Here is a 23652-nt window from a genome sequence, read left to right on the forward strand (position 1 = left end):
TGAGAGGACAGATGTTAACTAGACTTATTGTGGGGATCACTTCACAATACATACAAATATCATCTCATTATGTTGTACGCCTAAAATGAATACAACAGTACATGTCAAGTATACCTCAATTTTAAAAAAATATTCAAATTCAAAAATGAGAACTAAAAAGAAAATAAAGGCCCACATGACTTAATGCCTTGGGTTATTTTATAGATAGAGCCTCAGACCCCAGGCACTGACATTCCACATGGGGGTCTTAGCAGCAGAGATGTCCTGAAGGAATAACAGTTGACACTGGTGACGAGCTTCATTCCATCCAGATCAAACCAGTCCTAATGATCAACCAAACCAGTCCTAATGGCAACCTTTTAAAAAGGCCTCCTAGCATGCTGTCAGGTGACGCCAGATGAAAACACTGTATCATCATTTACAGGAGATGGTGGTTATGTCAGAGCATTTGGCTGAAAAGACCATGTTTCCAAATAAATTCGGTAGCTTGCTAGGGCTGCTTCAAAGCACAGCAAAATATATGGCAAGAAAAGGCAGAAGAGGAACTAGTCATTTGGGCGAATCATGTAATCAAATACCCGGTTTTCGTCACAGGGCTCTCTTGGCTATTGTTTTTCCATGTAAGCTTTCAGAATATTCTGAATAAGAGCTGGAAAGTCAAAGAAAGAAAAAACAAAGCCCCTTTCTATTTCTCACATTTCCACTTCCTGCAGGAAAAAGGACAGGGTGCTACTGCATGGTCCAGCACGGCGTCAAGTGAGGATAAAGGAAAACAAGCGAGGACATCACTCTCTTACTGCTGCCACCAAGGTCTGTCACAGACCCTGTAATTAACAATCTTGTTTGATCCTCCAAACAACCCAGAAACATAGATACCATCTCCTCTGGCTTCCAGATAAGGAAGCAGACACTCAGTGAAGTCTCCGACCTTGCCCACAGCCAAATAGCTCTTAAATCACACTTAGTCTTTTTTTTTTTAAATTAGAGTATAGTTGCTTTACAATGTTGTGTTCGTTTCTGCTGTACAATGAAGTGAATCAGCTATAAGTATACATATATCCCCTCCCTCTTGGACCTCCCTCCCACAACCCCATCCCACCCATCTAGGTGGTCACAGAGCACCAAGCTGAGGTTCCCGTGCTTTACAGCAGGTTCCCACTAGCTATCTATTTCACGCATGGTAGTGTACATATGTCAATCCTAATCTCCCAGTTCATCTCAGCCTCCCCTTCCCCCGCCCCCCATCATGTCCACATGTCCGTGCTCTACATAAATGACACTTAGTTTTAAACCCAGGTCTCCCTCCTTCCAAAAAGCTCATTTGCTTTGAGCACCTGCCATGTGTCAGATACTGTGGTAGGTTCTGGGATACAAATGGATAAATGGCAGAGAACCTGTCTTCAAGAAGTTCACAAGCTGGGAGAAAATACAAGAAGAAGCACCGTAACAGTCATCACAATGATGGAGTGCTTATAAGGTGCCAGATACTGTGAGAAATGTTTCCCAGTCAGTATTTCAGTTAATCCTCCCACCTGTTCATGGATACAGTTATCACTTTTCATGTTTTACAGAGTCTGAGGCGTAGACAGTTGAGTAACTAACCCAAAGTCACAGGGTGAATTAGTCAAATCTTCTGACTCCAAAACCCAGACTCTTCACGGGACAGCACATCAGACAAATGCGGAGGATGGTCTGAGCTTAAAACCACATCAGTGAAGCAGACCACTGAGTTTAAGGCAGAAAGAATCACTAAAAAACTGGTCCTTCTGAAGACGTTTTCAAGAAGAAGACAGGAAGTGGAGCTGAATCTCAAAAGCAGGTGTGATGATGAGGACGGCAATGACAGCAGCATAATGAAGACCGAGGGTGATGGGGGGGGGGGGGGGTTCAGCCACTGTTTATTCAACGCCTGTGTTGTGCCAGCCCTTGTATCAATACGTCCATCATCTCGCCTCATCTCCACAACTAGCCTCTGAAGTGGGTACCACTATCAGTCTCATTTAACAGAGGAGGAGGCCCAAGGTCACATGGCCTGTGCTCTTGACCAGCACCTCTGTGGACACAAGGCGAAAGGAACAAGGGAAACACACTCCACCTCCGGACGGGAGAGCTGCGAAGGCATGCTGCAGGGTGGGGTGCAGCACTGAGGCCATTTTGTGATAAGAACACTACAAGGGTGATGAGGCTGAGTATGTGACACAGAGGAGGTGGAACAGGTGGGCAATGAATGGGACCATTTGATGAGGGGCCACACTGTAGAGAGCGCATAAGGAGGCAACTGCAAGAGTCCTGGCGTGAGTGTCTGGGGCTGACAGGACAGAGGGGGAGCAGGGCTATAGGGGGACTGGGCAGGAGTTGGGTGCGGAGGGAAAGATGGCTCAAGATGGCTCAAGGGACTTCCCTGGTGGTCCAGTAGTTAAGACTCCGCACTTCCAATGCAGGGGGCCCAGGTTCGATCCCTGGTCAGAGAACTAGATCCCACATGCCATAACTAAAAGAGCCCACATGCCACAACTAAAGATCCTGCATGCCGCAACGAAGACCAGGAACAGCCAAGTAAGTAAATAAATAAATAAATATTTTTTTTTTTTTAAAAAGAATGAATTCAAAAAGGTCACATCCTTATGACTGAGGGAACAATGAGAAGGAAGCTCTAGGGTTCGGTTTTCATATGATGAAACTGAGGTGGAGTGGAACACCTGGGTAGAAGCACAGAGCAGAATCTGCCCCAGGGTGGTAACTGGGCAGCACTAGAGGAAGGCGTCCTGGAAGCTTCCATCAGTCAGGTTCTTTGTTGCACACAACTGACTCTGGCTAGTCTGAATAGAGAAGCAATTTATAAAGGATATCAGGTAGCTGGGAGTCTTACAGAGAGCTGGAAAACCAGGTCTCGAGGCTAAGAAGGCGGCACCTCCAATCACATTCAAAAATGCTTCCAGGGAGAAGCGCTGGCCTGGGCACAGACCCTCCCAGGCTGCCGCTGACACGGCTGATGGTGATGCTGGATGCGAATAATGCTGGGACCCCGCCCACTGCTGCCCCCTGAAGGTAGACACAGCTGCCAACCCCTTCACCGCGACAGATCCTGCCCCCTCTGTGTCAACAGCTGAAGATTCAAAATCTGCTTCAGGGGGGTCTGGGTGGTTGGGACGGGGTCACAGGCCTGAGTCCTAGCTGCACGGGATGCTGGAAAAAGCATCTCGGGCACGTGGCTTCAGTCACAGCAGGTGGATTCTGCCTCCCTCCAAGACACACACCCCCTCCAAGACACACACCGGAGGGAAAGTGCAGTTCAAAGTAGTGGAAGGTCAAGACGAAGGACAAATGTCCATTGCAAGTGCCTTGTTCTGTCTTTTCTAAATAATTGATGGTTAAATTTGCCTTTCGCAGGTAGAAACGTTTTCTACGTTTCAGAATGAACAAAGAGTTTAAGATGGCAATGCTAAGATTTTGGACCTGATGGCAACGTTCATCTTCAGAGGAGTCTGGGGGCTGCTGTAATGATATGGTCTGTTTTTCTGCTTTTGGGGGCCCAGTGGCCCCGGGGCAGCAGGCCTGGTCACTGAGAATAACAAAACTGTCTTCTGCTCAGAAGTGCTGCGAAGCTCCCACAGCATGTGCCAGTGTTTGGAGATCCCTGGATTAGGGACTCTGGAGACTGCTTTTAATTTACCGACAAGTAGAATTTTAAAGTATGACATCTTTGAGTACCGCTGCCCTGGTCTATTAAACAAAAAGGAGCAATTCTCATGCCAGTATCATCCTATTAACCTAAAGCTGGTAATGCTGAGGTGGCCCAGGGCTGGCAGGATGGCCTCGATTGCAACTAAACAGCACCTGTTTCCACTTACAGAAACATGGCTTCACCCTTACTATAGAGCTGCATCTAGAATATGGAGACAGACCATCTTAGATTTTGTAGTTTTAGCTCCAAAAGCACAGCTAGGGCCATCATCAGATTCCCCCAAGGAGGGAACACTTGTCCTCGCCTTCCAGCACCTCTCTCCCTAGTTTCATGCAGCCTTGGCCTGTTGGCGGGCAGTAGATAAAGAATTCACCCTAGGACGGCTGTAGCTCCTTGAGGGTCCAGTAAAGGGAGTCTAGGCTCTGAGTTACCGAACGGACCTCAGCGCCAGCATCACCTCCCCAGCAGGCGGAGCTGGGCAAGCTGTCTGACCTGACAGTTTGCTCATCTGGGAAAAGGGATAAAAGCATTATTCTTTCATCATAATACAGCAACCTTACTGGCTCTGCACTACCACGAGCCCTACTCTTTAGAGTAACAAGCTCTTCCCAGTGGCCACTTAGTTGACCTAATGATAAGGAAGGAATCAAGGAAGCCTGTTTTTTGAAGTGATTACATAAGAAATAATAGGCGGCTACAGATACTCAACTAAACTTAGTAAACTTGTTCTTTATTTTCCAAAAGTTTGGGTTTTATTTTCAGACAAAAATATTCTTAATAGAAACTGTGAAAAAATGAAGAGTTAAGAATCTTATAAAACAAAAACAAGCTCTCAGCTATTTGAGATAGCAAACTGGGGTTTGCCTGAAGGTAGGGAGATGACCCACTCCCCATCGTCTCCCTTCTACCTAGTGACCAGGGACTTTAATTACCACATTAAAAACACCCTCTTGTTTATTTACACTACTTTGGGGGAGTAATACAAAGAATATAGTAAATTTGATCTCTTGGGCCACTAGGGATATTACTTAGTAATGGAATAAAAATATTAAAATATAGGGACTTCCCTGGCGGTCCAGTAAGATCCCATAAGCTGCGGGGCACAGCCAAAAAATAAAAATTAAAAATTAAAATATATTAGTTGAGGACTTCCCTGGAGGTGCAGAGGTTAAGAATCGCCTGCCAATGCAGGGGACACGGGTTCGAGCCCTGGTCTGGGAAGATCCCACATGCTGCAGAGCAACTAAGCCCGTGCGCCACAACTACTGAGCCTGCGCTCTAGAGCCTGTGAGCCACAACTACTGAGCCCATTTGCCACAACTACTGAAGCCCACGGGCCTAGAGCCCGTGCTCCGCAACAAGAGAAGCCACCACAATGAGAAGCCCACACACCGCAACGAAGAGTAGCCCCCTGCTCACTGCAACTAGAGAAAGCCCACACGTAGCAACGAAGACCCAACGCAGCCAAAACTAAATAAATAAATAAAATACATTAGTTGACCATATATTAGGAAAAAGGCCTAATTTCCACTTTCCTTAATATTAACATTTGGTTCAACAGTCTCTTTCTAAGAATTCATCTCACAGAATAACAACAAAAAGTAAAAGTAGGCAAATAAAATGCAGTCTATCCCTACAATTATTCAGACATAAAAGAGAAATGAAGTATTGACACCTGCTACAATACAGAGGAACCCTGAAAACATCATGCTCAATGAAAGAAGCCAGTCACAAAGGATCACATATTACATGATTCCACTTACACAAAATGTCTAGAACAGGCAAGTCCATAAACACACAACGTAGATTAGTAGTTGCCTAGAGCCGGGGATGAGGATGGGGCTGAGGGATATGGAGAGGAGTGGTTAATAGTATGAAACAAGGCTTCTTTCTGGGTTGATGAAAATGTTCTAAAATTGATGGTGGTGTTGTCTGCACAATGCCGTGAATAAACAAAAAGCCACTGAACTACACATCTTTAATGGGTGAATTACATGATATGGGAATTAGATCTCAATAAAGCTTTTATTAAAAACAAAAATGAAAACAAAACCTAACTAGTGGAAGTAATTGTAGTTACTGGATGGTATTAAACGCCAGACAGGGGCTTCCCTGGTGGCGCAGTGGTTGAGAGTCCGCCTGCCGATGCAGGGGACGCGGGTTCGTGCCCTGGTCTGGGAAGATCCCACATGCCGCGGAGCAACTAAGCCCGTGAGCCATGGCCGCTGGGCCTGTGTGTCCGGAGCCTGTGCTCCGCAACGGGAGAGGCCACAACAGTGAGAGGCCCGCGTACCGCAAAAAAAAAAACAAAAAAAAAACCCGCCAGACAGTGTTCTGAGCGCTTTAAGTTTTATGAGAAGCCTACCAAGTAGTATCATCATTATCTGCATTTTACAGATAAGGAAACTCAGCTACTGAGAGATAAGGTAAATTGCCCAAGGTTACCCAGTTAGTAAACAAGGGACCCAGGATGTGAATCTGAGCAAGCTGACTTTCAGAGCCACATCCTTAACAGCTGCTCGTGCACACGGAGGTGCACTGGTCACCGCAGAACACGGGGCACAACATAAATGCCCCCCAGTCGGGGGCAGTTCAAACACATGCTGGTATCTTGTCCACTGAAAAGAGTGACGCACGTCTATACCTCCTGCTACAGAAAGACAACAGAAATGACATAAACAGATGCTGTGTCTTTTTTTCTTCCATTTGTACTTTTTACAAAACACTCTACATGCAAGTGTACATAAGCTTGACAATTTTCTGCCATTTTCCATGAAAAATTAATAACCATGGGTTTCCTCTAAGAAGTAGGTCAGTGGTGGCTGGAACGGTGACTTTTATTTTCCTGAATACCTTTTAGTACTGTTTGATTTGATTTGATTTTTTGAACGATGAGCAGGGCAGAGGCTACCCAATATTGCTCCGGTTTCAAGGCAGCCTTCGCTAACCCACCAATCAGGGCTGCACCCTGCATCTGCTCACAGCACCACGCCTGGAACCACTCACTGAGGCTACTGTTTTATTTCATTTATAGAGCTTTTTGCTTCCCTCCTCTCTCCCTAACTGAGGACAGGCACTGGACTTGTTTCTTGCTAAGCAGTGCCAGGCACATAAAGCAGACCCTCCACATTTATTTGCTATTACTGATCAGACAAACAAATGAGTAAATGAATTAGGGTCGAATTACCTAACTCCAACTGCCAATAGTCAAGGGCACAAGCCGTGATGATGGAACAGGTGGACATCTGGCTGGAAAACACCAAGGCTAGGGACACAGTGGCACAAGCAGCCTTGAGTGGAACTTAAGAAAATGATTTACTCCTTCAATTAAAAACATTTACTTTCATCTAGTCCCAGAGAATTTATGGAGCCATAATCCTTTCCATCTCAAATCCTTTCCATTATCTTTTCCTAATTAACTGAGGTATGTAAATTCATTTGATCTAAATCTTTACAAGCATAACCGTTACTCACATGGTGATTCTGCAGCACATAGTTAGCAGATCAAGTTTAATCTGGTTCTACTGGTTTTTAAATTATACATGATATTAAACAAGATTAATTTAACTTTGCATCTAACAGCTACAACTTACTACACTGGCTGCTCCCAGACATTTGTAGCAAATCACTGTTGAATCTGTACTATGAACCAACTTAGGATACAATTAATAAACTGTCTGACATGATAGGAGCTTTTGGTATGATATAAAATTTACTTTAATATTTTTTGGGAAAAAAAAGGATTAAGGAAAGCATATTATCCAAGTGAAATTTCTAAAGCTGCCACCTTACAGATCAATACAAAATCTCTTCACAAGAATATTTATGGATTATGACAGCAGTATTTCACCCAAATAATACATAAAGAAAGGAATAGTACAATTTTTATACAACCCAAATAACATATATTGAAAAGAATCTACCATGGTTTTCCAAAAAACTATTCAGGAACTGAAGGGAGTGACACAGAATTCCAAACATGCAGGTGAGTGTCTAAATTTTGGAAGTTACAAAATAAGCATCCTCAGTAGTTTTGGCCTGAAATGTGCTCCCTTTTCTAACCTCTCATTATTTTTTTCATTTCACATTCTGATCACTTGACCATTTAACTGGTAATTGAACTCCTTTGGGATGGTGCTTCTTTTTACTATTTCATTTAGTTGCAGATAACAGGCCTGTTAAGGAAGTGAAATGTCCCAATTCCAGAAAATGAGTATTTAGAGCAAAAACAATGAAAGGAAAGATGTAACTATTCCAATCAGCTAAGCACAAGCTAGAAAGACGTTGGTTTTATCTACACTGTATTGGTTTGCCAGGGACTCTGCAAGCTTCTGTAGCATCCCTCTGCCGCCTCCAGGAAGCCCCCCAGGATGTGGGGGAGGGTGGAAGTGAGCTCCCTATCTGTTCTGCTCAGTGGCCTGCGCCACTCAGAGGGCTGGCCGGGGTCGCAGAGCAGACTGCCACAGGTTCTTTGCCTAATGGACTCTACAGTCATGGTCTGCTACAAAGTGAAGAAACAGGGATCCAACCTGAGAGAGGTAGTCAGTCCCTAGAACAGGGATGCAAATGCCAATATGACAGCTGTTAGGCTTAGAGAATAACGAGCCAGGAAACAGGGCTCTAGGAGAAATTTCTTCAAGACGTTGAAACTGATAGAATGCCTAATAGTTTTGAATGTACTGACAGGAGGGACTTCTCTGGTGGCACAGTGGTTAACAATCCACCTACCAATGCAGGGGACAGGTGTTCGAGCCCTAGTCCAGGAAGATCCCACATGCCACGGAGCAACTAAGCCCGTGCGCCACAACTACTGAGCCTGCGCTCTAGAGCCCACGAGCCACAATGAACAGTAGCCCCCGCTCGCCACTAGAGAAAGCCCTCGCGCAGTAACGAAGACCCAATGCAGCCCAAAATAAAAAAGTAAATAAATTTACAAAAGACAACTGTTAACTAGCTCTAGCTCCTGTTACTCAGCCCATTTCTTTTCAGGGAATAATCAGAGGTCCACATTTTCCTAGCTACAATTAAGAAGCGTTTTAGCCTTTAATTCAAGGTAGAGTTTCTGCCATTGAGTTTATACTGTGGGCAATTATAATATCCACTCATTGACTATGAAGAGAAAGCTCTGACTAGTCAAACAAGAGTATATCCACATGTGCACATGGATAAGGGCTCTTAACCTGGAGTCCACGGGGATCTGTGAACCTAGATGGGGAAAAAGCCTACATTTTCACTGAGCTCTAACTGACATTTAGCATTTCCTTCTACTATGAAGTTAGGCAGAAAGCCACAGAGGTATTCAAGCTCCTGTGATCCTGTCCACCAACAGAAATCACAAGGATTTTTCGTGCTTTGCAACAACAATTACAGTTGTTGCAATCCCTCGCAACGTTGCTTAAGCTCAAGCACCAGTTTGAAAATACAGTAGTTATTAGTCTTGCTGTTAGACTGTATTATATAACAACAGAACAAAGAGGCATGCATTTTACTCTATCAAATAAATTTTAAAGTATTTTGATAACTGCATTTCAATATAATTAGTTTCTGAGAAACCCCATGCATTTTATTTTATGCATTTAGAAACATTATTATGAGAGGTGGTCCAGAGGCTTCAGCAAGCTGCCAAAGGGGTCTGGGCACAGAACAAATGAGATGCCCAGCAGTGGGCACAGGGCCTCTGCCATGAGGCCACGTGGCAGATGCTGGCGGGGGCGGGAGGGCGATCACCACTCCCAGCAGTGCTGCTTCAGACCACACACATCATCAGAAACAGTGGCAGGGACATATATACACTACCAAACGTAAAACTGATAGCTAGTGGGAAGCAGCCACATAGCACAGGGAGATCAGCTCGGTGCTTTGTGACCACCTAGAGGGGTGGGATAGGGAGGGTGGGAGGGAGGGAGATGCGGGAGGGAAGAGATATGGGGACATATGTATATGTATAACTGATTCACTTTGTTATAAAGCAGAAACTAACACACCATTGCAAAGCAATTCTACTCCAATAAAGATGTTAAAAAGAAAAGTCACAAGAAAAAAAATTTGTAACTATGTATTGTGACAGATGGTAACTAGACTTACTGTGATCCTTTCACAGTATACACAAATATTGAATCACTATGTTATACACCTGAAACTAATATAATGCTGTATGTCAACTGTAACTCAATAAAAAAATCCTCTCTCCATGAACAACAACAACAAAAAAGAAACAACTCTGCAGGTAATGCTCCGAGTTCCCTAATTAGTAATATCGGGTAAATTAGTTCAAACCACTTTCAATCAGCCCCAGCAGAAGGGAGGCATTGCTCCTGATCGCCTGGATGCTTCAACAGTGCTTATAATGGATGTGAAGGAGCCCGGGAGCCCCGGGCTGGCTGATTGCTCCGGGTCACCACGGCTCAACATTCGGCCCGCACACAACCTGCTGGAAGAGCTGAAGACAGCAGCCGGGCCCAGTCCAGGGCCTGGTGATATTTCAACCAAGGCGGGTCACTTTCTTGCACCCACAGGACCCCCCCCTTTAATGTTGCTGTATGTTAAGCTGTGTGGTAAATTGTCTTTAAATCATGGCATTTCTTAGAGCCTGGAATATGCACTTAAAAATAACAATGCAAGGCTAATTATACAGCCAAGGAATTGAACATGAGTTAACTGAGCTTCTTTTAAAAACAACAACAACAAACAACAACAACAGAACAAATCCTGTTAACAGGGACAAAAGGGTTTCCGTTCAGTGGAAACTTTCTGAGTACCTAGGGTGTGGTGGGCAGTGCAGGCAGAGATGCTGCTGCACAGAAGAGATGGTACAGAAGGAAAGTGCGGCCAGTCCCTGAGAGGGGTCCTCCGGGGACCTGCGGAGCGAGCTGCCTGCTGTTCACTCCCTCCAAGTGCCAGAGCAGGTCCCGAACCAGCCAACCCATTTTGACTTCAAGCCTAAAGAAAAGCTGACCTGAGTACACGAGAAGAACCTCTGCTAGTGGCACTGTTTAGATCATCACTCCTAGTGATGGTGAGGAGAGAGGACTAATCAATGAGGAGATTCCAACCCACAGAACTCACCACAGTTATTAAAAGCCTGACATAAACCTCTGTGTATCAGCGTAAAAGGGTTTTCCAGATGGATGCAAGGGGAAAAAGCCAGGCGCAGAACAGCGTGCAAAGAATGATGACATTTATGTAAGACCAGGTTGCTCACCAACACACCTACTTTTAACTATGGTGGCCCCAAGGGATGGACCTGGTTGGGGGTTACAGTTTATTCGAGATACAGATTTTAAATCTTTACAAAGAGAACATATTCACATACTACTCGCACAATTTAAAAATCTAATAAAATAACAAAACAGATCCATAGCTACATGAGTTTGAATCCTACAAGAGATAAGAATGACAAAAAATAATACTTTCATGTTTTCATGCGTCCCTATTCCTTATTTCTGGGTCAAGCACAGGTTTTGATCTGTTTTATTCACTTACATAGCACAGGCATCTGGAAGAGTGCCTGGCTCAGAGTAAGCACTCAACAGAGATTTGTTAAATAAATGAATTGATTACTCATCTAATCCAGAAATTTGTACTGGGGGCCTACCATGTGCCAGCTACTTGCTAAGGACCCCAGGAAACATACAGTGATTCACTTGACCTGCATTCATTCACACCGTTCACGTGCCCACAGTGTCGGGCGCTTGATGTAAATACACACCAACACAGATACACACACTCGCTGCCCTTGAGGAACTTAGAATTCAGCTTGGGGGAAGGTGAATCATACAGGCTGGAGGGCGGACATAAGGCCTTTTCCTGGCCACAGCCTTAATCCTGGCTTTGGTTTTCAAAAGTGTGCCTCTGAGGCTTTGCTTACCATAGTCTGTCTTATACCAGAATTACATTCACATGTTTGTGCCTGCCCAGCTGGGGAAAAATAAACACCAACCTTCCTGGATTGTGTGAACACAGAAGAACAAATGGCTTATTCTCTGCCTGAAGCCCAGCGTACCAAGGCATTCCATCTTGCTTTATGTCCCAATTCTACCCATTCATCATAGAATTAGAAATCTAAGTGGGGAAGGAGTCTTGATGGCCATTTAGCCAGGGCTACTCTTATCTGGACCTCGGCCTAGCCCTTCACATCTAATTTAAGGTGAGGGGCTACCAAACTAGATGAAATAGAACCTTTCAGGTCTCGCTTGGGTCTTGCAGGAAAACCACAATTCAGCAGTTCTGCTTTACATTCCCAGAGTGTCTCCCATCCTAAACACCATGCCACTAATCCCCTTAATCTCCAGCCTTTTGCAGCCATATCTGCAGAAGCCCAGTCCTTCTCTACCATGAAGTGAAGATTTTTCCACCTAAGCGGATTAGTCTGCACTTATCTGTAGCAAACATCACCTTTGGGTACATACCCTCTCTTTCAATTTGTCAGAATGATTTCTGAACGCAACTCCATTTTCATATTCAGTCACTTTGGTCCCAACAGGAATGGTCCCCGAAATTCAAATATAAGATGCCTGGGAACATTTTTAACTTTGAAACTAAAATGTGGCCACTGTGCAATGGGTGTACAGAGTGAACTTGCGGGTGTGGCATTCAATGGGAAGGAAGGAAGAGCATTCCGCTTCTAGTGGTGAAAGGATTCTTCATCATCTATAAATTCCAAATGATCAACACTGCAGATTCATGTGTTCTTATCCAAAATGCTTTGGGCCAGATCTGGTTTGAAATCTGGAGTTTCTCAAACTTAAAAATAGCAATACCGGGCAGAGGGCACATATTAAATGATGCCTCCAGCTGGGTCCCCCATCACGGAACACGGTAATATTTCACTAGCAAAATATATGAATGTTCAAAGTAGGATAGAGACTATTCGGGTCAGTTTTGCTGCCAACTGAGTTACTTCCAAACTTAAGCAAAAAACGCTTTGTGTTCAGAGCTTTGTGAACTTTGGAATGGCAGATAAAGGATCATGCATAGAGACAGGACCCAAAGAACCAGTGCTGGCCCTCCTGACCTTGCTGCATAACGATACTTTTAAAGCATATAGGTGTGGCTGCTTTCCCGAATATTTCTGTCAGGTTCTGTTTGGGAAGCCCTGCATAGCAGAGGTCATTCGGCTTTAGTTATTCAAACTGTTGTTTAGAAAGCAAAATAAAAACCTACAAACTTAAAGCATTTCCCTTTGAAGCTGAGCACGGTAAGTCTAAAGCAAAGGTAGCTCTCTTGCTAACCACCATTATCTTTAAGAGCTAAAGTGAATTTTCACAAACCACTTGCATACACACAAAATGGTACATAATACACAGAAAAGCCAAACACCCAGGGCACTGTGCATATCAGTCTATTAAGTGCTTCTCAGACTTAATTGTCCGTAAGATTCGCCTGCGGATCTTGTTGAAATGCTGATTCTGTCCCATTAGGTCTGGGCGGGACAGAAATCCTACATTTCAAACAAGCTCCTGGATACAGCTCTGAGGACCAGCCTTTGAGTAGCAAGGCTGCAGCAGAAGTGCATTAAGTTTGGAAACAGACAGACCTGAGTAAGATCCTGACTCTACCACTTACAAGCTAAGTGACCCTGGGAAAATGGAAATAACAATGACACTTTTTCAAGCCCATAATGAGTGAGCTGGCAGCACAGTTCCTGGCACATACCAGACCCTGAATTCATCCTTTGCCAATCTGTGGTTGGTTGAATAATGGTCCCCCAAAGATGGCCACATCCCAGTCCCCCAAATCTATGAATATGTTACCTTACAAGGCAAAAGGGAATTTGCAGATGCGATGAAGTTAGGGATTTTGAGATGAAGAGATTATCCTGGGCTATCTGAACAGGCCAACATGATCACAAGGGTGTTGATAAGAGGGAAGCAGGAGGATAGGAGTAAGAGAATATGAGAGGGTGAATCAAAGGTCAGTGAGGAGAGAAGATGCTATGTTGCTGGCTTTGAAGACAGAGGAAGGGGCCTTGACCCAGGACATGTGCGCAGACTCTAGAAGCTGGAACCTCCCAGAAAGGATGCAGCCCTGCACATCCATTTTACACTCTGTCCTCCAGAACTATAAGAGGATAAATGTGTTGTTTTAGACCACTAAGTCTATAGTAATTGTTTACAGCAGCCACAGGAAACCAATACACCACCTACTGAAATAATGCTAATGCAGGCAGGCTTGCCTCCCTTTACATAACACAGGACTTCCTGGGGCTGAATCAACTGAAACATCACGTAACAGCTGCCCCAGTGGAGGTCAGTAAACAAAGAACTCTTCAAGGAGACTTTGTATCAAGGGAAGAATTCCTCCCTCTTTATCTCTTTTGTTTGGGTATAGCCCTAGCTACCAAACGGGGACAGACACACCAACCCATTCCAAAGGCTAAAGGGACTCTCCTGCACTCTAATTGTATCATCACATTCCAGCTTCTCAGTAATTGTCGAAACCTAATAAGGCTCCTGGGGACAGCATCAGTGGGTCGATGATGCCTCAATATCAGGAGGACTGAAGAAAGTCATCCTGGGCTCAAGAGTGAAGGATTGAAAATCAATGGTCTCAATATTTGTACAAGTCTTCATTTGCTACTTATAATGTGGTTTATCCCACAGAGAAGCTTTATAAAATAAGAAAATACCAAGAAAACCCAAAAGATGCCTGCAGAATGAAAACTGCATATGTTTCAAAAGAAATGGGCCTTGTCCTGCATTTCTTAGGCTTTTTCCTGCAGGCTTTGGCACCAATGGTACCCCTTAACCATCCTGGGTTTTACACTTCCCTTACCAGACTCTAAGCTCTGTGGAAGGGCTGGTCTCTCATTTCTAACTATCGTATCCACAGCATCTGTAACTGACACTTAGTTTGCACACAATGAATGTGTGTAGATGAACGAATATTATGACGGATATTTATAACAGAAAAGCATATTCGGACTTTCATTAGCAAAAGCATTACTTGTAAAGTTTTTTTTCTCCAATTTGAACTTAAAACTACTTGGCCCGAGATATTATTTATGGTAGAATTAAAAGTATGCTCTCCGATTTTATCTGCCTATTAATATATGCATTTGATAATTAACAATGTGCTAAGCAGTCAAAGCAAATAATTACTTTTCTAATGTCTGCCCCTGCATATGAGCTAAATGAGGGGGAAGCCACTAATTGCCTATTAAAAAATGCAATTAAATGCAAAAAAAATGGTAACTAGATTCAAAATGTTCTGTTTAAACCTCAGACCATAATATTCAAAACTGTTACAATCCTTTCACTGGGTCAGTTACAATCCCACAAAACAGTCCAAATCTTCAGAATTCTGTTTGGGTCACAATGAATATAAAACAAGTTCTCAAAAGTTTTGTTAGTTCACATTTTCGAGGTCTTCTGACCAACTGGTAGGGTTGATCATAAAAACTCTATCTTTTCATTTACTTATGTTCAGTACACTTTATTTAAGAAGCAGTGTAATCACATGGAATGCTTTTATTTTAAACCTTATTTTGAAATATGACTGAATACATTAACATAATTCAGAACAAGTCAGTAAACATCTACAAGAACATGTTATATAATACTAGTGAGTCTCATAATATTCTATTTTCAGAGGAAAAAAAAAACACTGGACAGAAAAGCAGTAAATTTGGAATCTGTTTCAACTGTCCAATGAAAGTCTGTTCACCGTGTTGTCCAGAGGGAGAGCTCTAGCTGATGCTACAGTGCAGATCAGGCCAAATGATTCCAAAGAAATCAGCTCACTGCAAATCAAACCATTTGGAAGTAGCATAAATCTGTTAGATCAACTCACACGTTACCCTCGTTTACCTTGTAAACCAAGACTCCAAGTCCTGCTACAATTTCTAACTCCTTTAGAAACTGGGGTACTCTGTGGTCACTTTAGCACTGTATAATCTCAGCACTAGATAACCCTCAGCCAAGAGTCACCAAGGGTGGCCAAGTTCACAGGCAGCTAAGATTTTACCTCTCTAAAAAAAGAAACTCAGCAACTTCCTGAGAATACATTTCTGTACCAAGCTGCTGAGATATTCACCACCTGCATGGAGGTATAGAGTCGTCTGCCCTGTGCTGTGTAGCCCCAGACTATTGAGGCTACACATGCATCAATGGACTCTTGGTTCAGAAACTGAGGCTCTAAAAAGGTAAGGGGTCTGGCCAAGGGTACCCAGTGCATCAGTGGTAGATGTGGCAGACGTAGAGCTGGTACCCCTGCCACATGAGCCCTAGTTCAGGTCTTTGTCCACTGCCTTGTCTTCCCTATTCCCCATCCTGCCGCCTCTGTATAGGCCTAATAGCAGGACAGGCTGCTTCTCCAGGGATGACATCACTGGGTTCCTCCAGGGGGAGGGGGAGTCAATGACGTGGACTGTGGGCATGTTCACAATCTTGACTTTGTGTAAAATGTGAGTAAACAGAGAATGAGGGAAAGTCGGAGGGTTCTCCCTGCTGGCCATACTCCCTAGACTTCAAGGAGAGCCATTCTGGGCAGCCCCTTCTCCATCCTCACACGTTCACTCTGGGATTGTTCTAGATAGGTAGGTTACCAGACAAGTGAGTCCTGGAGGGGAGGAATTAATGTACCCAGGCTTCCCGCAGAGTGCCTTGGCTTCTAAAGACATTTGAAATCATAGCAGGACTCAAGAGTCTTGGTTTACAAGGTAACGTTAGCCAAAAACAAACACCCATAGCAACTAGAGTGTTTTCTGCAATGGTCTTTGGGTCATCTCTATCCACTAAGCAGAGACCAGGACACAGATAAGAGTGGTCTTGGGTGCCTGCTCTGCCTCCCAGACGGGCAGGAGTGGTTTCCACTTTCTTATACTTGCTCACTGGGCTTTATCTTTGCCTGGGAGAGAAGGATATCAAAGGAAAGGGGAATAAAAAAAGGAAGCGAGTTCTAAAAAGGACCTGTTATGTTCACATTCCTACTATCTCACTTTTTCTTCAGGGGAACCATCCTGTTCTTCTGACCACTTGGCTGCAGGGGAGCTGACCCCATACCCCGGCTTCATGGGGCTATGTGAGCTGGATGGGTGTTGGTCTGTAACTCTGATTGGACCGCTAAGAATAAGGCACTTTCAGGGGCTTCCCTGGTGGCGCGGTGGTTAAGAATCCGCCTGCCAATGCAGGAGACACGGGTTTGAGCCCTGGTTTGGGAAGATCCCACATGCCGCGGGGCAACTAAGCCCGTGGGCCACAGCTACTGAGCCTACACTCTAGAGCCCGCGAGCCATGACAACTGAGCCCGTGTGCCACAACTACTGAAGCCTGCGCACCTAGAGCCCACGCTCCGCAACGAGAAGCCACCACAATGAGAAGCCTGCACACCGCAATGAAGAGCAGCCCCCACTCGCCACAACTAGAGAAAGCCCGTGCACAGCAACAAAGACCCAATGCAGCCAAAAATTAATTAATTAATTTTTTTTTAAAAAAAGAATAAGGCACTTTCTTTCTGTTGTGGTTTCAGTAAGAAGGACATAAACCTAAAGCTCCCAGGAGCCACTACCTGGAAAGAGCCTGCATGAGAATAAATTCAACCCAGAGGAAAGCAAGGCTGAGTGAGGAAGAGGCCAAGCCCTGATAGCAACCTCTGAGCCCCTGGAACCAGCCATACCTGAAGCCCAAATCTGCCCTTCGGACTTTACAGTCCCATAGGGTAACACGAACTTTAAAAAAAAATTAATCTAGTTCAAGTTAGATTGTCATTTGAAACTGAAAAAGCACTAACACATACAGGAGGGAAAAAAAAGCACAAAAAGAAGGGAAACGAGAGGAGAAGATTACATTTACGAGATGGGATCTGAAAGCAGTTCAAGTTTGTCCCCTGGAAATGAAGAAAGGTGACACATAGGAAACTGTTCCATTTTTCATAGTAAGCTCAGACCATAAGAACTGTAGCTCTGCCTAATTACTGTGATTAATCTTGCCAAATTCTAAAAATAAAATGAACGTGTATTTTCTGATATTTGATGATACTGCAACCGTCGGTCGTGAAGAGAAAGGATGAGCCATTACTGAATAGAGTCATCTTTTAAGACACATCTTTTTTTTCTGGCTGGGGGAAGAAGACAAGGTCACGACGACGACCCAAGTCTTACCGGGCATGGCATGGACGAGGTCCCCGCACAGAACAAAGAACCTGGGCTTGGGGTTCAGCTTGTTGACAGCCTGGACAGCTTGCTCAGTCAGACGGATCTCCAGCCCCCACTCGTCACCACCGCTGTCACAGTCCCCAGTGGACCAGGCCTTCATCAGTCCAAACTGTGGGTCCGCACCTTGGATGAAGTAGAATGGGCCTTTCCATTCCCTTTCCTTTTCTTTAATTAAAAAAAAAAAAAAAAGAAAGAAAGAAAGAATGAAAGGAAAGAAGGGAGGGAGGGAGGGAGGGAGGAAGAAAAGAGAAGGAAGAAATATTATAAAATCTGTCAGGGAAAGCACCCAGGTTACGCTGCGAGTGGATACAATATTTTTCTTAAATTAAGTAGGTCATTTTAATAAGCTGCTGTTCAAACACACCATTTTCCTGTCATCAGCCAGAGGATTTTGATTTATACTAATTATGCCTGGACCTGGTGATTCCCAAAGGCCGGGGAAAAACCACATGGGCTGTAACAGCTACGCAACCAAGCTGTCTGTTTAAAAGTCAGACGGCCAAAATGGAGCACAGAGGCACCACAGCACGCTACATAGAGGATATTAATATTCAATAGTTTTTTAATTAGAATTAAAAATACCCCAAATTGAAAGCTGCTATAAGTATTATGTTTAAACAACGAGGTGAAGTGCTTTCAAATCTTTTACGCCAGGCTTAATTGCACAATTTGCACTGTTTCAGGGGATGTGACAGCTCGGAAGCTCCGGCTATCTGGTGGGAAAGGCAGGACCAGAAATGAAATCTTAGTTAATGTGGAAAAAAAAAAAAAGATGCTAACATTTCCAAGGCAGCATGATGTGGGCATAGGTGAGGTGTGAGGCTGCAGGGTAGGGCTGGGGGGGACGAGATTCTTTAATTCTTTATGTCCTTGGAAAGCACTTAGGTCACCTGAAGGTAAACTATCAGGCTGCTCTTCCTATTGGTTCTGCCAAAGCTTCAAGGGCCACGGGTCTCCACCCGGATCTGCCCAAAAAACTGCCAGCAGCGTCTGCATTTACAGAGCTGGAATGCCCATCAGTGGGTGCGTGGGTTTCAAACTTTTCTTTGGCCACAGAATCCTTTCTTCAAACAAAACCACAGGTGGCTGACCGGTGTTGAAAATACGTAGCCTCCTCTGCCTGAGTGGGTTCTGGGGACACGGCAGTCTGAACACACCCACTCATCAGCCCAGATTTTATCCTCAGCCCAGAGAGGTGACGTGACTTGCCTCATGGACACCAGTCATCAGCTGCAGGGACAAAACCGCCCCACAACCTTGAGACTGTTTTCTTCTTTTTAACAAATGAACGTATTTTGCAGGCGAGCTGAATACATGGCATTTCCTTTGGAAGTCATGAAGATATTAGAATTTCCCGAAAGCTCCTTGAAGTCATTTCACATCTTTGTGCTCATTTCACTCGTTTATTCAGTATTTACTGAGAGCCTACTGTTTGCCGGGCCCCGGGCAAGGTGCTGATGACACACAAGTGGACCAAGACAGGTGAGGTCTCGGCTCTCATGGGCTTAGTTCTCACTCTCACCAGGGGAGAGACAGCAAACAAGGAAATTCGCAGAGAATAGAGCCGAAGGGTGCTAAGGGCTCTGCGAGGATTAAGGCGACAGCAATGGTTAATTTAAATTGGATGCACAGGGAAGGCCTCTCTGAGGTGGGGTCATTTAAGCTGAGATCTAGATGTAGCATATAAGCTTTTTTTTTTTTTTTTTTTTTTTTTTGCGGTATGCGGGCCTCTCACTGTTGTGGCCTCTCCCGTTGCGGAGCACAGGCTCCGGACGCACAGGCTCAGCGGCCATGGCTCACGGGCTTAGTTGCTCCGCGGCATGTGGGATCTTCCCGGACCAGGGCACGAACCCGCGTCTCCTGCATCGGCAGGCGGACTCTCAACCACTGCGCCACCAGGGAAGCCCAGCATATAAGCTTTTAAAATTCCACGACCACCCTCCCACCCACCATGCCTAGCTTACTATCACCTTAGAATGGATCTCAGGCTTTAGGCCTCCTTTCCTTAATTCCTCTTCCAGAACTTAAGATGTTAACCTGCCAGTTCTTGAACTACAGCTTAAAATGCTGGCTGTTCAGTCAAATCACAACCTACCTAAACTCACCCTGAACAAGGACTGCAATGAAACCCTGCTGTGTGCATCTCATTGCCAAGGACAGCGATCCAGCCCTACAACGGATCTGACTCATACTCATTGAGCCCTTACGACGTGTGGCAGAAAGACTCCAAAATGCCCCCCGAAGACCCCTGAGTCCTGATACATTCTGTGTGATCCCCTCCCCTTGAGTGTGGGCTGGACTGCTTCTAATGAGCAGAATACAGTTATGGGATGTGCCTTCAGAGATTGGATAGACCGAGATATGGAAACAACCTAAATGTTCCTCAGTGGATGAATGGATAAGAAAAAGAGGTATATACATACAACAGAGTATTATTCAGCCTTAAAAAAAAAAAAGGAAATCCTGCCATTTGGGACAAAATGGATGAACCTGGAGACATTAAGCTACCTGCAATAAGCCAGTCCCAGAAAGACAAATACTGCAGGATCCTCAACTTGTATGTAGAATCCAAAATAGTCAAACTCATAGAAGCAGAGAGTAGAACAATGGTTTCCAGGGGCTGGTGGGTAGGTAGGGGAAATGGGGAGGGGAGGATCAAAGGGTACAAAGTTTCAATTATGCAAGATAAATAAGTTCTGGAGATCTACTATACAGGATGGTGCCTATAGCTAACAATACTGTATCGTGTATCGGACACTTAAAATTTGCTAAGAAGGTAGATCTTAAGTGTTCCTATCACACACACACACACACACACACACACACACACCAACAACAACCATAAAGGGGGCGGGAAGAAACTTTAGGAGGAGGTGGATGTTTATGATAGATGCTGATGGTAGTGATGGTTTCACAGGTCTACACTTATCCCCAAACTCACTGAGTCGTATACATTATATACGTACAGCATTTCGTGTCATCATGTCTCAATACAGTGGTTTTGAAAAAGAGAGAGATCAGGCTAAAATAAAAGACCCCGACTTTCATCTTGCTCACTCTCTCTCGGAGCCCTTCTCCTAGAGGGAACGGGCTGTCATGATGAGTAGCCCCCTGGAAAGGCCAACGTGGCAAGGAACTGAGGGAGGCCTCTGGCCAACAGCCTGTGGAGAACAGAGGCCCCCACCCCACGCAACAACCTGAAAGAAACCAAATCCTGCCAACAAGCACGTGAGTAAACTTGGAAGAGGATTCGCCCTAGGTGAGCTTTTGGATGAGACCACACCACAGGTGCCACCCTGACGGAACCCCCGTGAGACCCCGCAGCAGAAGGACCCAGCTAGGTGGCACCCAGATTCCTGACGGGAGCGGGGAGATAGATAATGCGCACTAGTTTTCTCCAGCTGTCAAGCTTCTGGGTTATTTGTTGCACAGATCAGACTTAAAGATAAAGGGCCAGGCAGGAGTCAGCAAAACTTCTTCAAGAGCTCAAGGTTGGTGTAACGAAAAAAAACTGAGATTCTGATTGGAGTTTTAAAGTTAATTGTTGGCACCGTTCATTTATTTTACTTTAATAATAACCATTTTGCACTGATGAATGCTTTTAGCTACGTTCCTGTTTCTGAGGCAGTTTGCAAAGCTGTTTAAACTGGATAAATTAATCACGGAGATGACTGTCACCCCAAAGTTGGGCCATAAATCAATCTGCTACAACAAACAGAATTTATTAAGTTTTCTACAGCGAACGTTTTAACAATTATAGTTGCCTATGACAAATAGTCATAGTCTCGAAAAGTCGTCTTTGGAGGTATTAAATCTTTCATTATTACTGGCTTACCAAGTAAAATCTTAGAAAGAATCTCAATTTTATGATGACAAGGCACAAAATAAACAGGTTTGACCTAAAATAAACGACAGCTCCATGTCACTGTTCCATCTACCTTATCTATCTAATAAAGGCAACCTGCTGACTCGGGGTTCTGCGTTCTCAATAGCACCTGGAGCCTCTTAAAGTTCCTGCTACAGAAGTTTGTGGTGTTTGGCCTCATCTTAATTTTGATCAAGGCTGAATTTAAGATATTTGAGGCTTGTAAGACTTAGGACTAGATGGAGGGATCTTTTGTAAACTTATACCTCCCCCCACCCATGAGAAGGGCAGACTTTTATATTAGGAAAGCGAACTCTTAACAACATCTGCATTAAATTATTTCACCAAAGTCCAGAATTACCCCAAGGACAGGGCACAGGTATTAGCTGACTGACACCTACAAGGGCCTGGGAATGCTTACGCTGATGCCTCCCTTCCGGGGCAGAGCAAGTGTCTGGCCCCAGCTTCTCTCTTTAGACTCTGGAAAGCACTGTTCTGGCAGCTCTCACTGTGGAAGTCTGGATATGGTAAGGACCATCCCTAAAGCAACCTGATACACAATCATGGCATTTAAAAACCACTTAAGGGTCCAGTAGTTTATTGCTTGTTGTTTTGTTTTGTTTTTAATTTTCCTAGTCAAACAGCCTAAAGGTGAGACAGCCTGGTAAATGACTGACAACCCAAAGTAAGGAGCAGAAGTACGTGGAAATGGAGGCTGAGGGAGAAGGTGAGGATGACGAGAGAGCAGCGATCATGCAGGCTGTACTTGGGCACAGGGGGCTGGGCTGGGCCTCCACCTCAGTGGAGGAGCAACATTACCATCACCTGCGAGCTCAGGAAGCCCCCCCCCCCCCCAGACCTACTGAGTCAGAATCTGCACTTTAACAAATTCCCAGGTGATTTTATGCAAATCCAAGTGTGAGAAGCACTGGCATGCAACTAATCAAGGAAGGACCTGTTTAAAATGTGTTTTATATCAAACAGATGTAGTGATTGTTTCCCTAAATTGAAACAATGTCTTGGAGGGGTTTTGCTGTTGTTAGTGGTTGCGTTTTTTGTTCCATTTTGTTTTTGTTTTGCATATTTTCCTATTCATTCTGACATCCTGCCTATGTCCAGCTCAGGTATTTGGTCCTAAACATTTCTTGGTCTTATCCATTACTGTCTAATCAACTCCCTTTAAATCACCTTTCAAACCCAATTCAATTTTCTTGATAAGAATTCCAAGATGCCAGGTAAGAACTTAATCAGGCAATTCATTACTAATTAGTGAGTTCTAACACTTTAGGTTTTCACATGACATCATTGACATAAAGTGAAAGCACCTGCTAGCAACTGTGTGTGTGCAGCATACACAAATGTGTGTTTTCAAAAGCACAACAGAGAGGTAATTTATTTTTGTCCAAATTTGATGCAGTCAGGGACTCTAAATGACATCTATGATAAGACCAAGGTCAAATTTTTGAGATAAACTAAGTACTTTAGAATGAATGGATTAAAGAATAAAGTGAGTTGATTAAATTAAGATCTCATTTCTGACCCTGATGGTGCTAAAACAAGACTGTAATCTTTTGAAACATCTGACACAAACCTCTGGATAATGCCTATATGGTTCTTAGTGTTAAGACACAATAATGCATACATTCATTTAACTAAAACACTTAAATCTGCTATGAATAAGAATGTCTACAGTGAATAATTTTTTCAATGTTAATTTTTTAAACAAATTCAAAGAGATGGTGTATTAGCCATCTACTGCTATGTAACAAATCACCACAAATGTAGCACCTTGAAACAAGACCCATTATTTATCTTACAGTTTCTGTTGCTCGGGAATCTGGGCACAGCTTAGCTGGATCTTCTGCTCAACATCTCTCACAAGCTGCAATCAAAGTGTTGGCTGGGGCTGGAGTCTCATCTGAAGACTCGGGTCAGGCAGCATGTGCTTCC

General features: G+C 44.2%; 1 protein-coding gene across 4 annotated transcripts in view; it reads right to left on the minus strand.

Annotated features, from left to right (window-relative positions):
• Positions 1 to 23652, minus strand: part of CPPED1 (calcineurin like phosphoesterase domain containing 1) — a 232896-nt gene that overhangs the window by 188586 nt on the left and 20658 nt on the right. For 2 of the 4 annotated variants that reach the window (XM_067012534.1, XM_059038682.2), the window contains exon 2: positions 17784 to 18002. The exons of the other annotated variants lie outside the window; for them this stretch is intronic. In XM_067012534.1, the coding sequence (XP_066868635.1) occupies positions 17784 to 18002 (219 nt within the window). The remainder of the gene's footprint in view (positions 1 to 17783; positions 18003 to 23652) is intronic. 4 annotated transcript variants of the gene reach the window in all.

This window comes from Kogia breviceps, chromosome 14 (assembly GCF_026419965.1).
Source record: "Kogia breviceps isolate mKogBre1 chromosome 14, mKogBre1 haplotype 1, whole genome shotgun sequence".
In the NCBI taxonomy this organism is placed as follows: domain Eukaryota; kingdom Metazoa; phylum Chordata; class Mammalia; order Artiodactyla; family Physeteridae; genus Kogia; species Kogia breviceps.